Source organism: Drosophila melanogaster, chromosome 3L (assembly GCF_000001215.4).
Source record: "Drosophila melanogaster chromosome 3L".
In the NCBI taxonomy this organism is placed as follows: domain Eukaryota; kingdom Metazoa; phylum Arthropoda; class Insecta; order Diptera; family Drosophilidae; genus Drosophila; species Drosophila melanogaster.
The window spans coordinates 22,829,021-22,844,480 of NT_037436.4; the positions used below are offsets into that span (position 1 = coordinate 22,829,021).

At 44.8% G+C, this 15,460-nt stretch overlaps 3 protein-coding genes, 1 long non-coding RNA gene and 1 other non-coding gene across 8 annotated transcripts in view; 3 read left to right on the forward strand and 2 right to left on the reverse strand.

The window, feature by feature from the left end:
• jim overlaps positions 1-6,174 on the reverse strand; it is a 45,962-nt gene extending 39,788 nt beyond the window's left edge. For 2 of the 3 annotated variants that reach the window (NM_143699.4, NM_001275292.1), the window contains exons 1-2: positions 6,149-6,174; positions 2,917-4,779 (exon numbers count right to left, since the gene is read on the reverse strand). The gene's annotated coding sequence lies outside the window, so the exon portion shown is untranslated. Of the gene's footprint in view, positions 1-2,916; positions 4,780-6,148 lie in introns of those variants that run through there. The other variant, NM_001275294.1, reaches the window with a different exon arrangement.
• Positions 6,175-7,534: 1,360 nt separating this feature from the next.
• On the reverse strand, positions 7,535-8,050 carry CG45428 (uncharacterized protein). The gene has a single exon (NM_001300220.1). It carries the CDS (start codon positions 8,000-8,002, stop codon positions 7,715-7,717), a length of 288 nt encoding a protein of 95 aa, NP_001287149.1. The 5' UTR covers positions 8,003-8,050; the 3' UTR covers positions 7,535-7,714.
• Positions 8,048-9,150, forward strand: CG11226 (uncharacterized protein). The gene has a single exon (NM_141163.2). It carries the CDS (start codon positions 8,126-8,128, stop codon positions 8,714-8,716), a length of 591 nt encoding a protein of 196 aa, NP_649420.2. The 5' UTR covers positions 8,048-8,125; the 3' UTR covers positions 8,717-9,150.
• A 2,122-nt stretch (positions 9,151-11,272) lies between these two features.
• Positions 11,273-12,282, forward strand: lncRNA:CR45659 (long non-coding RNA:CR45659). Of its 2 annotated transcripts, none has more exons than NR_125048.1 (1): positions 11,273-12,282. It is a non-coding gene; the product is annotated as a long non-coding RNA:CR45659 (long non-coding RNA). The 2 variants fall into 2 exon arrangements; NR_125049.1 differs by having other exon boundaries at positions 11,878-12,282.
• A 1,961-nt stretch (positions 12,283-14,243) lies between these two features.
• tRNA:Leu-CAG-1-8 (transfer RNA:Leucine-CAG 1-8) lies at positions 14,244-14,326 on the forward strand. The gene has a single exon. It is a non-coding gene; the product is annotated as a tRNA-Leu (tRNA).
• The last annotated feature ends 1,134 nt before the right edge of the window (positions 14,327-15,460 follow it).

Genomic DNA, 15,460 nt, shown 5'->3' on the forward strand with positions numbered 1-15,460 from the left:
TTTATTCTCTTCTCTTTTAAGCCATTGCAACTATCCGAACTACGCTCCAAGCCTGCTCCCCCGAACCTCTGTACGATGGCGAAATGTTTATTGCATGGCAACTAACGACAACAACGCCGTGTGAATAATGGCAGCACCCATCCCACCCCCACTTCCATATTGGCCCACCCTGCCAGGAAACGCCAATTCCAATCCCAATCCCAGCCCCGTTCCCGTCCCCGTCCCCGTCCCCAGCCACCCGTTCGGAGAAAGACGACCGGGCGATCTCAGTACGGGCGTATGAAAATATTACGCATACGCCCCGTGCTGCCTCGCGATAGGCTGTTGACATGCATTGGCCAACCCTCGACCCCGCCATATTTTGTGTCGTTTATTTTAAATAAAATAAGGCAAACAAGAAATAAGTTTTTCCATCTTCTGTTGTTTAACCTGAGAGTGTGCTCGTCGGCGTGGACGTGGTTTATGGTGGGAGGGGAGAGTGAAGGGTTTCTCTGCCTGGTTTTTATCAACGCGGAGCCTCTTTATAAATCCTTCTCGGTAAATACGGACTCAGTCAATAAACAGCTTGTGAGGAACTCCTTGAATACTCCAAAAGCTTTTTGGAAACCAAACTTCCGTCCCAGTTGCTCTAAGTGAATGCATGCATACATTCATCTTTTCATCCAGCCATCCATGTATCTAAGTATCTTTGTAACTAAGCACCCACTCTGCCACCCAGCCAAGGCCGGCGAAGGCCCTCCATCCCAATTAGGTGGAGAGGCACCGGACCATCCCGCCTCCGCTCATGGGAGCTCTAATCTGCTGTCCTCCTCTTGGAATTTGGCACCAATATAGCCGTTCTAGTTGCTGCCTTTCACGACTTTCGCTTGCGTGGCAGCTGAGGCTGATTCGCATGGATTTGGATGTGTCAAGCGGAATGTTTGTTTTGAATATTCATAGAGCGCTCTTGAACAAGTTGAGGGGATAATTAGAGCTGGCTGAAATGGAGCGAACGTTTTTGCCAATGCACGTGAAGGACTCACGTGTGACAGGATTATACATAAGTATATGAATCAGGTCCAACCAAGACGAGACTCATGATCACCTCGGCTTAGGCGGCAGAAGAAACCTTCGGCGGTGCAAAAGAACACCGCCGACTTACAATTAATTCTGATGTTATAAACAAAAACCCGAGCTGCCATCGCCCCCGCCCCCGCCCCCCCCTTAATGACATGTCACGTTTGCTCTAGACTATAGAAACTACATTCAATGACATGGCAAAAAACGCGCAGAGACAGAAAAATATACGCAGCAGCTGCAATAAAATTAAGTGAAATGGCATGGAAAAGAATGCAACCGAAAAATGCAATTTGCGCTCGGTTCAGCGGGTTTGGTGGGCGGTGGGTTGCTTGGCTGGTTCGCTTCGTTTGTGGTATTCTGGGCGGGCGGCTCCACCGTGGCCAACTGCAAGCGCAGCACCAGTTTGCAACAGCGAAAAAAGAAGAAGAAAAAAGAAGCGAAAAAAAGAAGCGAATGTAAATTAAACTTGTCATTAATGACACACGTACGCAGCTGTACATATGTACAGCAACAAATACAAAATCACTGGGATAGAGAGCGGAAATATAATTGCGCTCTTTTGGGCGACGCATCGTCAGCTTCAGCACATTAAAAAGTGCAGCTACTTGCTGGTGGGAAAAGGAAGGGGCGTAGGTGGGGCCCCCCCCCCCACCTGGCGGTATGGCGAATGGCAGACGCAGACACTCACCGTCCCTTTTGCACATCCTCGTGCGGAAGGTCGCTCGGCAACTGACCGTTCGGCCGGTCAACCCCTTTCGGGGCTCCCCATCAACACCCCAGCCCCACCCCCCCTTACACACACTGCCCACGCCTCTGCCGCGGTCGCTGCGAAGGGTGCTTGCCTGCTATTTTCAGTTAAAAATGTGTGGAGTCAACTGTACTTCAACGGCCACATGCACACACTTACGACCGTTTTTGTACACGAATTTTATTTCAATTCATTTAAAATACGTGTAATGGTTGCTTTTTTGCTGTTGCTGCTGCTGCTGCTAGCGCTCATCCTTTCGACCTTTGTATTTCGATTGCCGATGGACCACCCAACACCAAAACCAACACACACAGCTTTGAATGGACTGGGGGGTGGGCGGAAATGGAGCTGTATCTCGGTCTCGTGGTCCTCGGGTGCCCGTCGCGCATTTTTTAATAATTAATTTTTTGCGCGTAAGTGAAATTTGCATGTAGATGAGCACGGAAAGCTGCACATAGACCTCATATAGATACATGTGTAAATATGTATACATACATACATACATACATGCATATGTAGTGGACACCTACACAATTGAGCATGTGGGATTTGTCCCAGAGGATCTCTTATATTAATTATTGTCGTTTTGAGTTATATATTGAATATTTTCTTAACGTATATCTAGAACTATTGCTTGTGTAACTCGCACGATAAGATATTGTTAAGTTCGCAGTAAAATTGCATAAAGAAACCAAGAAACCAGAATATCTTAATGTGACCAACTTAAGAGTAATACGTATGTACAAAAAACAGTAGATTATGAATACTGAATATATTTGTTAAGCACATGTAAAATAGATTCAAAATCGACACAGGCTTTTTGATAGTTGACCGTTTTTATGTTCATTAAAGCGACTATGTGTATTAAAAAAGCGTATTACAGTTTCTCAAAGTTCATATTTTATAGATAAATAGAAAATATTGATCCCACATATCCTATAAAATCCGTAAAATCCTACTCAACTCATTTCAACTCAAGCTTATATATTTTGTGAAATTTCCTAATCCAGTTCTGGCTGCAATTTGTAGTTATTTATGTTTGTTATGTTTATCCGAGTAATTTTTGCGGAAACTTAAGCGTAACAGGATGGAATTCAAAATGTACTCACCAAATTGACAGGCAAAACTGATTCCCTTCGAAAGGTTTCTTTTGCTACGATGCCTATGGGATGGGTGTGTGGGGATTGTTGGCTTTTACCGGAATTACTCTTCCTCTATACTGTTAAGATCGTCAAAAACTTGTGTTTTATTGTTATAGTTATATAATTTGATGTTTAGCCTAGATCGTTCCTCCTATCTGAATGGAATTTTATTTGGTTTTTGTTTATCATTTTCTCACTACTAGTGTTATATTAATTTCTTGTAAGTACGAAATGCTTTCGAAAACGGATTTTACATGCCTTTATATCATACTTGGCTTTTGCCACGATATGAACAATTTTAGATAATTTGTATATGGATATATATTGATATTGTATAGAGATGTTCTTCGATCCGATTTATGTATCTTCTCCTGGGTACAACGTGAGCTCCTAGCACTGACGCGTTCCACACACACACATACACAAATTTACACTTGTGATTGCGCAACTTTGGCACAAAACTGTTTCTACAGTTTGCTGCTCTCCTCCACTCGCGAAATGGGTTTCGCCGCTTTCTTCTTTATTTCGTTTGCTTCACCTCTCAAAGTTTATAAAGTGTTTGTTATTCAGCTCGATTTATTCAAGACTTTTTCAGAACATTTTCTCGACCGCTTTTTTGACGAACGCAAAGTTTAAGGACTAAGGCGAATATGTAAATAAGGTAACGCAAGAGTTCAATTTGTTTAACGACAAATGTTTTTGGCTTTTTTTTATTACCGTTATGTTTTAGTTGCTGTTTTGCTTTTTCCCGTTAAAAAACACACAAAATAAATTTAACAAATTTTGGCTATTTCCGTTTTTGTATTATTTTTTTTGTTGGCTTTTGGTTTTGAATTTCAGTTGTCACTTTTGCTGTTGCATTTTCTTTTCCTGTTTCTGTTTCGTTGCTCTATTTTCTATTTGTTATTCTGTTATCGGATTTAGTTATCGGTTATATCTTTTGAATTCTGCTGTTGTGTTGGCTTGGAGGCGGGTTTAAGGCTATTTCTGGTTGTGATTCTGATTCTGTTTCGATTGGTTTTGAGTGGCTTCGATTGCTATTTTCGTTTGTTTCGGCTGCTTGTTCTCCTGCTGTTGCTATTTCTTGTTAGGTTTTGTTGGGTTTTTTTTTGGCTATTTCGTGTGTCTATTTTCGTTTGTTTGCTTTGATTTGTTTGCCTGGTTGTTTCCTTTTGGTTGTGTTATTCGTTATTTGTTGGGCTTTGATTATTTTTCGGTTTATTTCGTTCAATTAGGCTCTTTATTATGGTTACAGTTTTCGTTATTATTAACTTTGCTCGTATTATTTTTTCTTTTTATTTTCTTGATTTTGAAGTTGTTCTCGGTTGGTTGGTTGTTGCAGTGGTTGTAATTGTTGCTGTTATTGTTGTTGTTGTTGTTGTTGTTGCGGTGTTTGTAGTTGTTGTATTCCAAATTTTGTTGTGAATTTTGTTTGTTAAATTTTGAGAAACTAACTAAAAATCACTTTTTGTTTTTTCATACAACTGAAAGATAACTTTATTTTGTTGTACTATTTTCTTTTGTTGTTGTTGCTATAATTTATGTCGTAAAATTGATGGCGTAAATTATATTCAAATCATTTAGTTATTTTTTAATAAGAATGTTTGAAATAAAAAGTTAACTGATGGCAAATAATTTTTTATCGTTGTCGCTTTTTATTTTATAACATTTGTATTATAATATGCTCTGATCTTCGTTCCGTTCGTTTTGTATTATACTGACATTATTATAGTGGTTATATTATTATTTGTTAAACAAAACAATATTTCGGTAAGTATCAACAACGTTTTAACGTAATGTTTAAAAATGTTCCAAACAGTCAAAAAGCACCTGCAAATAGAAAGTACGTTCGATTAGTGACCATGTCTGAAAGTGGTATCCAGAAACTGTCAGCGGCGTATAAAAACTACAAATATAGTAAACTATTTTGCAGTGCAGCCAAAGAAAACTAAGTTAATCGTGCCACCAGGTTCTTGGCTCTGGGATGCTACCTCTGGATGTTGCCCAAACACAATCAACACATGGCACAGATAAAAACAAATCTATTGGCACGCACAAACACCCGTGCAACCACCCACCTAGTGCTCCCCTATTTCTAACTCTAGGTAACAGTGCTTTGTATGGGGGCACGCATTGTCTAAACATCGGAGAGGACCTCAAAGAGAGCCACGCGAAGAGAACCGGAGAGAGGGCGCAAGGACAACACCGGAAAGCTGAAAATACGGGAAAACTAAGGGAACAACAAAACTTTCAAGTTCAAAACGCCGCCAGACGATGAAATCGGGTGCGGAAAACAAAGCAAACTCCATCAAACTAAGCAAAACAGGCGACAGCGATACGATCTTATGCAGACAACAAAACAGCCGAGAAAGCTGCGGCAACGCCAGGTACACAGGCCAGCGAATTAAAATTGGGCGACGGCAACTGCACTGTGTGCGGGGAAGATTAATGGGTAGCGATACAGCCCACACAAGTACACAGAGTTCGCTTTTTGCCATGAAGAACTGTGGGTAAGTGGTTCGACCGCCGGCACCGCCAATTCCACCCGCCAAACACTGAAACACAAAGTTCCAAATAGGTGGACAGGAATTGTTGAATCGCATCGGGGAGAGACAATATCCGCAGATGCGTCAGATAGCGAAAGTATGGAAGGGTGTTGCTGTGCATTTGGCAGATTACTGCAACTTTCCAGAAGCAAACACAATGGTTAGAGCAACAACTCCAACTGACAATGTTGCTTGCTTAAGCACTATTCACTTCACTTCAGATGAGAATGGTCCTACGCCAAGCTTTACGGGCACTTTAGATCTCACAGAACCACACGCAGCTTGGGATTCGCAATCTTTGTGAGCCACGAAAAGCGTGTACAGTCAAACTTTCGTAGCTCGAACCACTAAATGTCACGACAGAAGTTCATGTTATAGAGCCTTCGAGTTGTGTTCTCCGTTCTCCAGACTGAAGAAAGTAAGGAATGTTCAAGTTATAGATGCCTCTATATGCCGAATTATATCCGAATTCTAAGTCGAAGAATTTAGAAACGGCCATCCCCCGGACGCTGGGTTTCACCCAGATCGCAAAAGATTCGGTCAGAGTCCCAGAGCCAGAACAGAAGCACGGGAAATACAATTTCTTTGGGCGCGCAAAAATGCTGAAAATTCGCGCGAACACTCCAAGAGCCGCAGAGCTCCGCGAAACGCACCGAAAACGGCCAAAAAGATGAATATGTGCAAAAATCTTTTGCATACGCTCAAGAACCCATGAAAGCGGCGATGGCCAAGCCGCAGTCGCAGTCGCGGTCGCAGCTGGCGTCGCCGTCGGCAGCATCAGGAGCCGCGAGAGCTGAGAGAGTCAAAAAGAAACTGAATAAATTTTCTTCAGCGGGTAGGGGACTGACGGCGGTGGCAGTGCGAGGAAGTGGCGGTTGCCGCACAAAGCTTTTTACGGACTCTCGCTCGGACAACAACAGCGTAGCGAAAATCGAACGAAGCGAACGCAAAGAGACGACGAGAACGAGAACTGCGCCCCATCCCATAACCATAAGCCACCACCCGCCCAAACCCCAGCCCCCCAGAGAGCCGAACTGTGAGAGAAACAAGTGCTGCGAGAGCGCTACTCAAGACTCTGCCCGTGTATGTGTGAGAGACAGACATAGCGAATGACGAGAGGAGGGGGGCAGAGCAAACAACAAAAAGCATCCACAGCGACGGAAAAAGTTCACAAAAAGCAACTTAACGGGGAGGCATGTGTGGATCTGGATATAGATGTGGTGTATCTACATCTGAGCCCACAGGCACTCGTGTCTCGCGACTCACATGAGTCCCGCGGTCGACGCGCGCGTCGCTGCGACTGCGGCCTTGCGTCGCGTGCCTTTGCAGCTGAGGCTTTGTTGCCCCTTTCTGAGTTTCTGCAAGGGGTATGCCCGGCCATGGGTGGGCAAGGGGCGCGTCTGGCCCCCAGGGGGGCTTGGCCTAACCCTCCCCTGCTCGAATCCCTCGGCTGGCCGTCTGGCGATGTGGTTGCTTTTGGCGGCAGCGCGTGAAAGTGTTACGATTTGGAAACTGGCCGAGCTTAGAAGTGGGTAAATCAGTCGCAGCCACCAGCGTCGGTGGAGGAAGCAGGGCTTTGACGCGCCAAATTTAAGTCTCGAACTTAAAGCCTTAACAGCGAACGCGGGTTACTCAGGACCCCTAAACTAGGCACTTATCACTGCCTTGAAACGTAGCGCCTGGCAATGGGTTTGGCTCTCATTCAGACACATTTAAGAGGGTTTCATAATCCTAATACATTTTCGCTTCAATATACGATCGCTTAAATTATTTTAGAATTCTTATTATGACAATTGGAGCAGTGTCCAAAGCTAGCTACAAAATATCGAAGGATAATAAGCATTTTCCTGCTTGGGTTTTTGTGAAAAGCTTGTATTCAATGGTTGGTAGAGTTAGGAAACATATGCCAAAGGCTATATACATATAGACTTATCTCTATCGGCTGCGCTGGCTTAATCAGCCGACGTTGTTTTTGCGCTTCTGCAATGGGGGCTCCGTTCTAGCCGGTGCTATCAGTAGACAAACAAAAGTGTTCACTTATAAATATTTATAAAAACAAAATGATAATGCCAATTAAAACGCAGTAAAACAACAAATGTTGCGGGTACACAAATGCATTAGCTGGAATGGATGGATGTATGAAGCTTGGATTGCGACAGTCACTCTGATCAATTTAAGCTTAACTGGGAATTTTCGACAAAGCCCACACCACTTGGTGGCTACCTTGTTATCTTATCCTTCGAACCAGCGATGTTCCTGTACACACCATCCACCAGATTAATTATATTCAGTTGGTGCTTTATAATGTCTTGAACATCTTGCCGGAGTGCAACGTCGTACGGCTGTCTGATGTCGGTCGTATTAATTTCCGTAAGGTCTGGGGACATCTTTCCTCGGCACACGACATAGCTTGGCTTTCCGCAAAGCCTTAGGTTAGCTACTTGAGCGGCTTTCTCCTTGCAACTACTGTCCGAGGAGCGAAACATCTCAGATTTGGATTTACTCATCGTGTTTCTCTACTGATTTACTACACTGTATTTAAGTGAGACGTTTATTTGACAACTCAGGGAGCTAGAACTTTGAATTATACAGAAAAACACGAAACACTGTTCCAGTCAACTAGTCCGGCTATGAGAGCCTCTTTTCTGATCAGTCGCAAGCAGCCATGGATGGGGCAGCTGCTGCTCATGGCGAGAAACAAAGCCCTTACGCTCCTGCTGAAGCTGTATAGGCGGACTCCCATCTTCAGACCGCGACACCTGCCAGGAAGGAATCGGACTCAGAGCGTTGGACTTGCCCGGGATAATACGATCATGACCTCTGCCAAAAATACGAACCCTTCCTGTCGTATTTCCCATCTCACCATGTTTGGCGGACTCGTGCATCTGGATGTGCTAAGTGAGGACGACTACGTCTATGAGGTCAGTGACATGGAAATCGGAGCGGACGGAGAAATTCTTCTGGACATGGACAGTCGGCGGAGACAGGGTAACTTCGAGCTGGCTCTAATGGCGGGCGGCCAACTGGACGTGGACTCCGAGGAAGACGAAGAATTCCACGAATGCGACTGCGAAGGATATGTGCGGTGCGTGGAGTACGGGGAGTGTGAGGGGGGGAGCGATCTAGTGCGGACGGGTGGACGAATGGAGTCTTTGAAAAAATCTCAGCTGCCTTCCGCGCCACCAGGTTCTTTCACAAAGCGAGGCAACCTCCCCATCTAAGCCGTGAAGTATGGCAACGCCGCAATGCCGACAATTGGTACTCTCGTTTGGCGCCAATACTAACGACAACAATGTAAAACACTAGAGCACTCTGGCGAGAGGGCACGTCAAGTGCAGAGAGAGTCCGAACCCGAGTCGGAAAGGGGCGGGGGAGCCAGGGCGGTCGGAGAGTGTGCACAAAAACATTTGCCGGCTGCTTAGTTTTTTTGCCGGCGCAAAAAGTCGAATGCGAGCGAACGCTGAAAGCTTCCACTCTCCCTCCGCGATTTAGATTTAGATTCAGATTCAAATTTACATTCACATTCACGTTCGCACTCAGATTCCGATTTCGAGTTCGACCTCCCCCTCTGGCACTACGGTACCTCATCAGCGTCATCACCATCGCAAAGTCACACACGGCGTATACATAATCCAAATAAAAGCAAACATCAAATAGTTGTTGCTCCGGCAACTGGCCATTGTTGTTTTAGGTATCTGTACATCTCGCAGGGTCCCACGTCGGGACAATGGAAGAGCACGCGGCAAATGCCCCGTGTTTTTGTTGCCTCCTTGTGGAACTGGCTAAGATATTGCCACGGCGACAGCTCTGTGCTTTTGTGGCCTATCTGGCGATAAGGTGCCCTTTCCGCCCCACCCCCTTATGATATGGTCTAATCTTATCGCGAGCGAATAGTGAACTCACTTCACCAGTGCGAATTCTGTTCGCCTTTTGGCAAAGTAGTTAGCTCGAATATTAGGTCACACAAAAAGCCGGTTTCTGTTGTATTCGGCTGTTTTTGTTGTTGGCTCTGTTATCTTGTGTGGGGACTGCATATGTGGGTGAGTTTTGTTCGTGTGTGAGCTGGCAAGCCGGTTTCGTTCGCTGTTGTTTTTTGTGACTTTGTCGACTTTGGCTATGTAAATTTGTGCCGGCCCGCTCCCTGCGAAGCATATGCCCCCAGCGCCAACAGAAAGAGCAACAAGAGAAATAGAACCCAATAAAAATGAAATTGGCAGGCAGAGCAGACCGTGGGGCTACCCTCATGGCCTTCTAAATTAACATTAGCAAGTATTGTGCATCTTTGGGGCAGCCACATCTCCTATTTTGTATTCGGAATTACTATAGATGGCTTACTTGATCGGACCATGCATACTTTCTCAATTATACAAAGTTGTGCAAGTACAGCTGTTAAGCATGTATCTAAAAGATACTTACTTTGTCAAACCATTTAATCTATTGCTTAAGAATAAAAATTATACGAGACACGTCAGGTGACATTTTATTCTGCGGCCCTAAGCAGATTTCCTGACAAAATTCGACGACTAGCAGGGACAGGAATTTAATAAGAGCCAGATGGGGATGTGGGCACATAGACGCCCAATTACCATTTTTGTAATTTGCAGTGAAAAGACTTAATTTGATGGGAAATCATAAAGGAGTTGGACCCAAAAAGCTTCGTTCGGACGTAGGCTGCCCAGGGATAAAAGCTGGTGCCACTCAATGCCACCCAGCGCCACCCAATACCACCCAATGCCACCCAATCCCAACCAGCAACACCCACGGCAGTGGCTGGCTCTCGACAGGATATGCAGATAACTGTAAATAACCGATTATATGCACATATATTGCCTCACCTATGTACCGCACACATTTTTATGTATGCAAGTATATCACGGCACATATGTACAGGGCAGAGTTTAAGCCCGTTGTCGCTGTCGTTGTTGTTGCTTAATTTACAGCCTTATGTCACTTTTTGGTGCATTACACTTTTTCATTATCGCGCAGCAGCACCCAAAAACAGAGAGAGCAATAGGGAGCGACGACCACTCGATCCCTCTCGCTTTCTCTGCCTCGGCTGGCTATGACCATCTCGCTCGGCCAGAGTCCGAGGAAAAGTGAATGAGGAGCGGAGCACACATCAAAGGGAAATGAGTTTTCATTTAGTCCCACACAAAAGCGGAAATGAATCGAAATAAATAAATAAATTGCACCTGGAAGCAACAGCCACCACACCCCCGCATCCCCTGCATTACATACGACCCCCGCCTGGCCATTCCCCCCTCTCCGCATCAACGGATTGGGAACTTTGCGCATGCGCAAGGAGAGAGAGAGAGATTGAAAGGAAGGGAAAGAGCGGCAATGTCGCGAGAATGCAACGTCAATCGGCCGTCTCACTCTGGCGTGGCGTGCATTCAACCCGGTAAGGCACCTGAGCAATACCCCCCACCACCCACTGCCACCCAGTTCCGCCCACTGCCGTCCGTCCCCTCGAGTTGCTCTCCTTCTCGTGCTCCATTCCTCTTCGCCTTGTAGTCCTTTTGGTCTTCTTGGGACGGAAAGCCGAACGGATCGCGCGTCTTGTTTGTTTTTCCCGGCGACAGGCCCCCGTTTTTGCCCACAAGCCCTCCGTTTTGTTTTGCTTTAGCCTTATCAAAGTTTGGCGCTCTCCGGCGCGCTTTTTAGCTGTCAGTTCCCTGCGACCCCTCCGACCCACGCGCCTTTCGCTTCGTGTGTCGTTTTGTATTTTGTTTAGGTTTTTGTTGTTTTGCCGTTTGGCCGTTTTTACTTTGACTTTCATTCAAGAACAGTCTTCGTCGCGTCGGGAGTCGCCTCTTCTTCTCGCGACACAGAAACGATGCCCGATGCCGCAGCTAGAAAATAGATCACAAAAGGGTTAACAAAACTCTTCGAGGTCGGGAACACAGGCGAGCAAGCACACAGTCCTAATGAAAATTCAGGCGAACTTTCAAGGACTTTCAAAGGATGCAGAAACTTCCTTTTCGCCAGCCGCGATTTAAAGATACATTGCAGTTTATCTACTTGAAACTATTAACAGGCCTCAGGATAAAACACTCTTCATAGTAAATTCCAAGGTAGCTTCCAATACGAGAAGTTCACTAATGGAGTTACACATTGTTTTTTTGCACTAAGTCAAATCTAAATACATTTTAATCGTATATATACCATGGCTTAAATACTTTGTTTTGCACTCCCAGCAATCCGAATCCGAATAAGAGCGGACGGCAAACACTTCTGTTTATGTCATTCCGACACTAAGAATAACTCGCAATCATTTTATTTTTTGTCGAAAAAGCGAACAATATTTGTTTGTTTCGAACGCGAGAGCGGAGTTTTCTAAACTAATTTTGTTAATCAGATGCGTCGGCCAGCGCAGCTAACTAGCGGCAAAAACAAAACCGCAAGCACCAGCCGCAACGACAACGACAACAACAGCGACAACGCCGACGCCAGCGTAATAGAGCAATAGGCAGGCAGGTGGTGGGCGGTGGAGGGGCACCCTGTGCGGTTTAGGGCTGAAACACGGGTAGTATTTGCATAATCTACATCAAAACACAACACGCATCCCCCACTCGGTGGGGCGGATGCTGCTCACTGGGCTTTTGGGGGCTGCGCTTAGACTTAGACTGGACACCCACTGGCGCGCAGACACACACGCACACACATACACACTCACTCATGTTGAGGGGACTTTCCCTTTTGGCAGGAAATCAGGAGAATCAAGTGGCGAGCCAAAGTTGTAAAGTGCTACTAACTCAGGCAAAATAAAACTTATGCGACTAAACCGAAAATTTTGAATGTGTGTTGCTGTTGACAAAGCATTTTCGAAACTGATTTTGCCCAGACTCGACGCACAGCCGCATTTGTCGCAGCCCCAGCAACAAAAATGCAGCCAGAAAAAACTCATTATGAGAGTCGTCGACACACTGGGCGCCAAGCCACAAAAGTGGGCCGGAATGGTGGATGGGGTTCTGAGAAGGGGTTTGGGGCTTGGCGCTTGGTGAACAGAAATCAGGGAATCCGGGAACGGGGCTCGGGCCGCAAACGTCAATAATTAGCAACCCCATTAATGCGAATTGCGACCACCCCAGCTTATTTGCCACCGCCCACTGGGTGTCGATTCGATTTTGTGTGCTTCCCTTTTCGGGCGTTTTAATTTATTCGATTATTTTGATGTTTGCGCATCGTCATCAACATAATCAGCCACTGCAGCCTGCGTGGACTGCGACAGCAGCAGCAGCAGTGCATTAATGCATTCCACACCCAGTCCCTTTTCCTAGCCACACCCTGTCCCCAGCCACTGTGAACCCAACCATTGTCCGGTGGATTCCGCGATGTCGATCTCCTACCACGTCTCCGCCTGCCATTTCATTCGCTGCTCTGTTTTTAACTCTTTTTTAGGTGCGTTTGAACACCAAAAAGTGTATTCATTACTTTTTCACTCGGCTCCAATCATTTACAGTTTGATCTGGACCTGGAGTTAGCTCATCGATGGATGTCCTACAGGATGATCCAAGCCTCGCTGAGCATCGATCTCCGATGAATATATATTAGTTATCATAAGAAAACTATCTGAGGGTACAGATTAATTTATACACAGATTCATCTAGATAATGATAATGATGAATATGAATATACATATATGATAATGATAATAAATCGTGTTTTGTTCGAACGTTAATAAATATTATTGTACCTATATTATTGTACCGGAACAGATAATACTTAATTTTAGCGTGCTGATTTCTCCCTATAAATGATATTCGTAAAGGACTTGTCACTGCAACCCGTCCAGTCCGCCATAAAAAAGAAATTATAATACAATTTATTATTAATTTTTGCCCGTTTTTTCAGCTGCAGTCACGCAGACCCGCCGACCAACCAAAATGCAACCCCAGAAGGGGCGGGCCATCTGCAACCGCCCATCGGCAGCAACGCATTATATTCGCGCTCGTTGTTTTCTGCCGTGTACAGCACTTTTATTTCGAATTTTTTGCCATTTTATGCTATTTATTGTCATGTTGCGTATCCCAAACCAGTACCGCCCACTCCACAGCCTCGCGGAAGTGCGACTCACATACGAGTTGGTAATATACGGCTGGTAAATGAGATGTGTCTGTATAAGTGCGTGTGCTATGTAAACGATTAAAAAATGGGATATTAGTAAAAAGCTCATCCGAGGATCCTAGCCCTCGATGCACGACAATTCACACTGAGTTCGCAATCTGGTAGTACATAAACCGGAAGTACCTATGTACATATATATTGCGATACATGTCTACACAATAATAAAATGTGGCTGGGCTGATTAATCGGAGGTGGGGTGAATTATAATAAGTGGTTGGTATTTTGCCACATTGTGTTGCAATATATGATTGTCCAATCATGACAGCTACAATAATTGAGTAAATACCCACAATGTAGGGTCCTCGTAGTACCGCATTTAGGGCTAACATATTCCGCTAACTGGCTAATTGCAAATACGCAACTTGCTGTTTGGCTGCATTTGAGCATCTTTCATCGGTTCTGTATAGAATCTCTTCCGTATTTAATAGCATAATGCAAAGATGGGACCTTTTTCTTTTCGAAAATGAACTTTGAGGCAAGTATGTGAGTAATTCATCAATGTAAAAATATATATATAATGGAATTTATTTTTCGTTTTTCCCTGCGACCACTTTAATTTTTCCCCAAAAAGGGGAGTAATCGAGCTGTCCATAACGGTCACTGGGATGTCAACATTCAGGTGTCAGGATGGCCGAGTGGTCTAAGGCGCTGCGTTCAGGTCGCAGTCTACTCTGTAGGCGTGGGTTCGAATCCCACTTCTGACAAAAATTTTTTTTTGGCTTTGCGTGGTTTTATTTTGTCTTGGTTAATGTATTTTTCAACGCATATCGTCGCTGCTCCGGTCGAAATAATGCAACAAAAAAAAAAACTTTTTACATGGAAATACAACACAAACTCGCCGCTTTTTGCTGCCTTTTATATACACGCATTGTTGCCACCACAGCAAAAAAGAGCCCACAGACCGAATTGATTTTTATACAGCTTTTCCAAATGTTTTTATTAAACAAACCACTTTCAACCCTTAAAAACCCCTGGCAAGTTTCACATATGCGATTTTCGAGCCTTCGTTTTTTTAATGATGCGAATTCGTTGTACGAAATTTTCATTAATACTCCGTCCCACCTCCTCTTGCTGAGCGGCAGTGCAGGGGAAGTGCCTGGGAAGAGGCTGGGCCTGCGAGAGCGACAGAGACAGCCACTGGGGCGGTGGACCAGGGGCGGAATGGGTCCAGGCTGTAGGCCTAAAGTGCGTCATGTACAGGTCAGGGCAGCGCACGAGTGGGAGGGATAGCCGCGGACATGGTGGAGCATATGCAGGGCCTTATACATAAAATGGTACGTGCACCCAGCTATGTAGTACATATGTACATATGTAGACTACAGTGTTTATGCAATGCAGTTTACGGCCACCAGCGGACCCACACCCTCATCCTCATCACACCCGCATCCTCAGCAGGACCGAACCAGACCTTTTTTTGGCGATTCAATGCTTTTTAAAAAATAATTGAATGTTATATTCAATTAATTGTTCGTTAGTCGCCAACATCTATTGCCAATCCCAGCACTGCAGCTGCAGCCTGGCAGCGAAACCAATTGGCTGCAATCGCACTGCACCTCGATGAGCAGTGCCTGATAGCTAATGGATAATATGACCCCGTAATTGGATTATCGACGAGTGAGTAACCCGCCAAATTTACTGTCCTTCTGTCTGGATAAATTTCAGTTAAGATACATAATGAACTTAACAAGGATGTACTCTGTCCAGAAATCTAAGATAATATTTGGAATTCTCTGAAACAATTGAAGAAAAACAATTGCTGCTTTAGAACTTGAGGGGCAATTCGTTTTCTTGTCCAGACACATATTATCACTGTTCCATTTTTTTTACTCAACGTTATA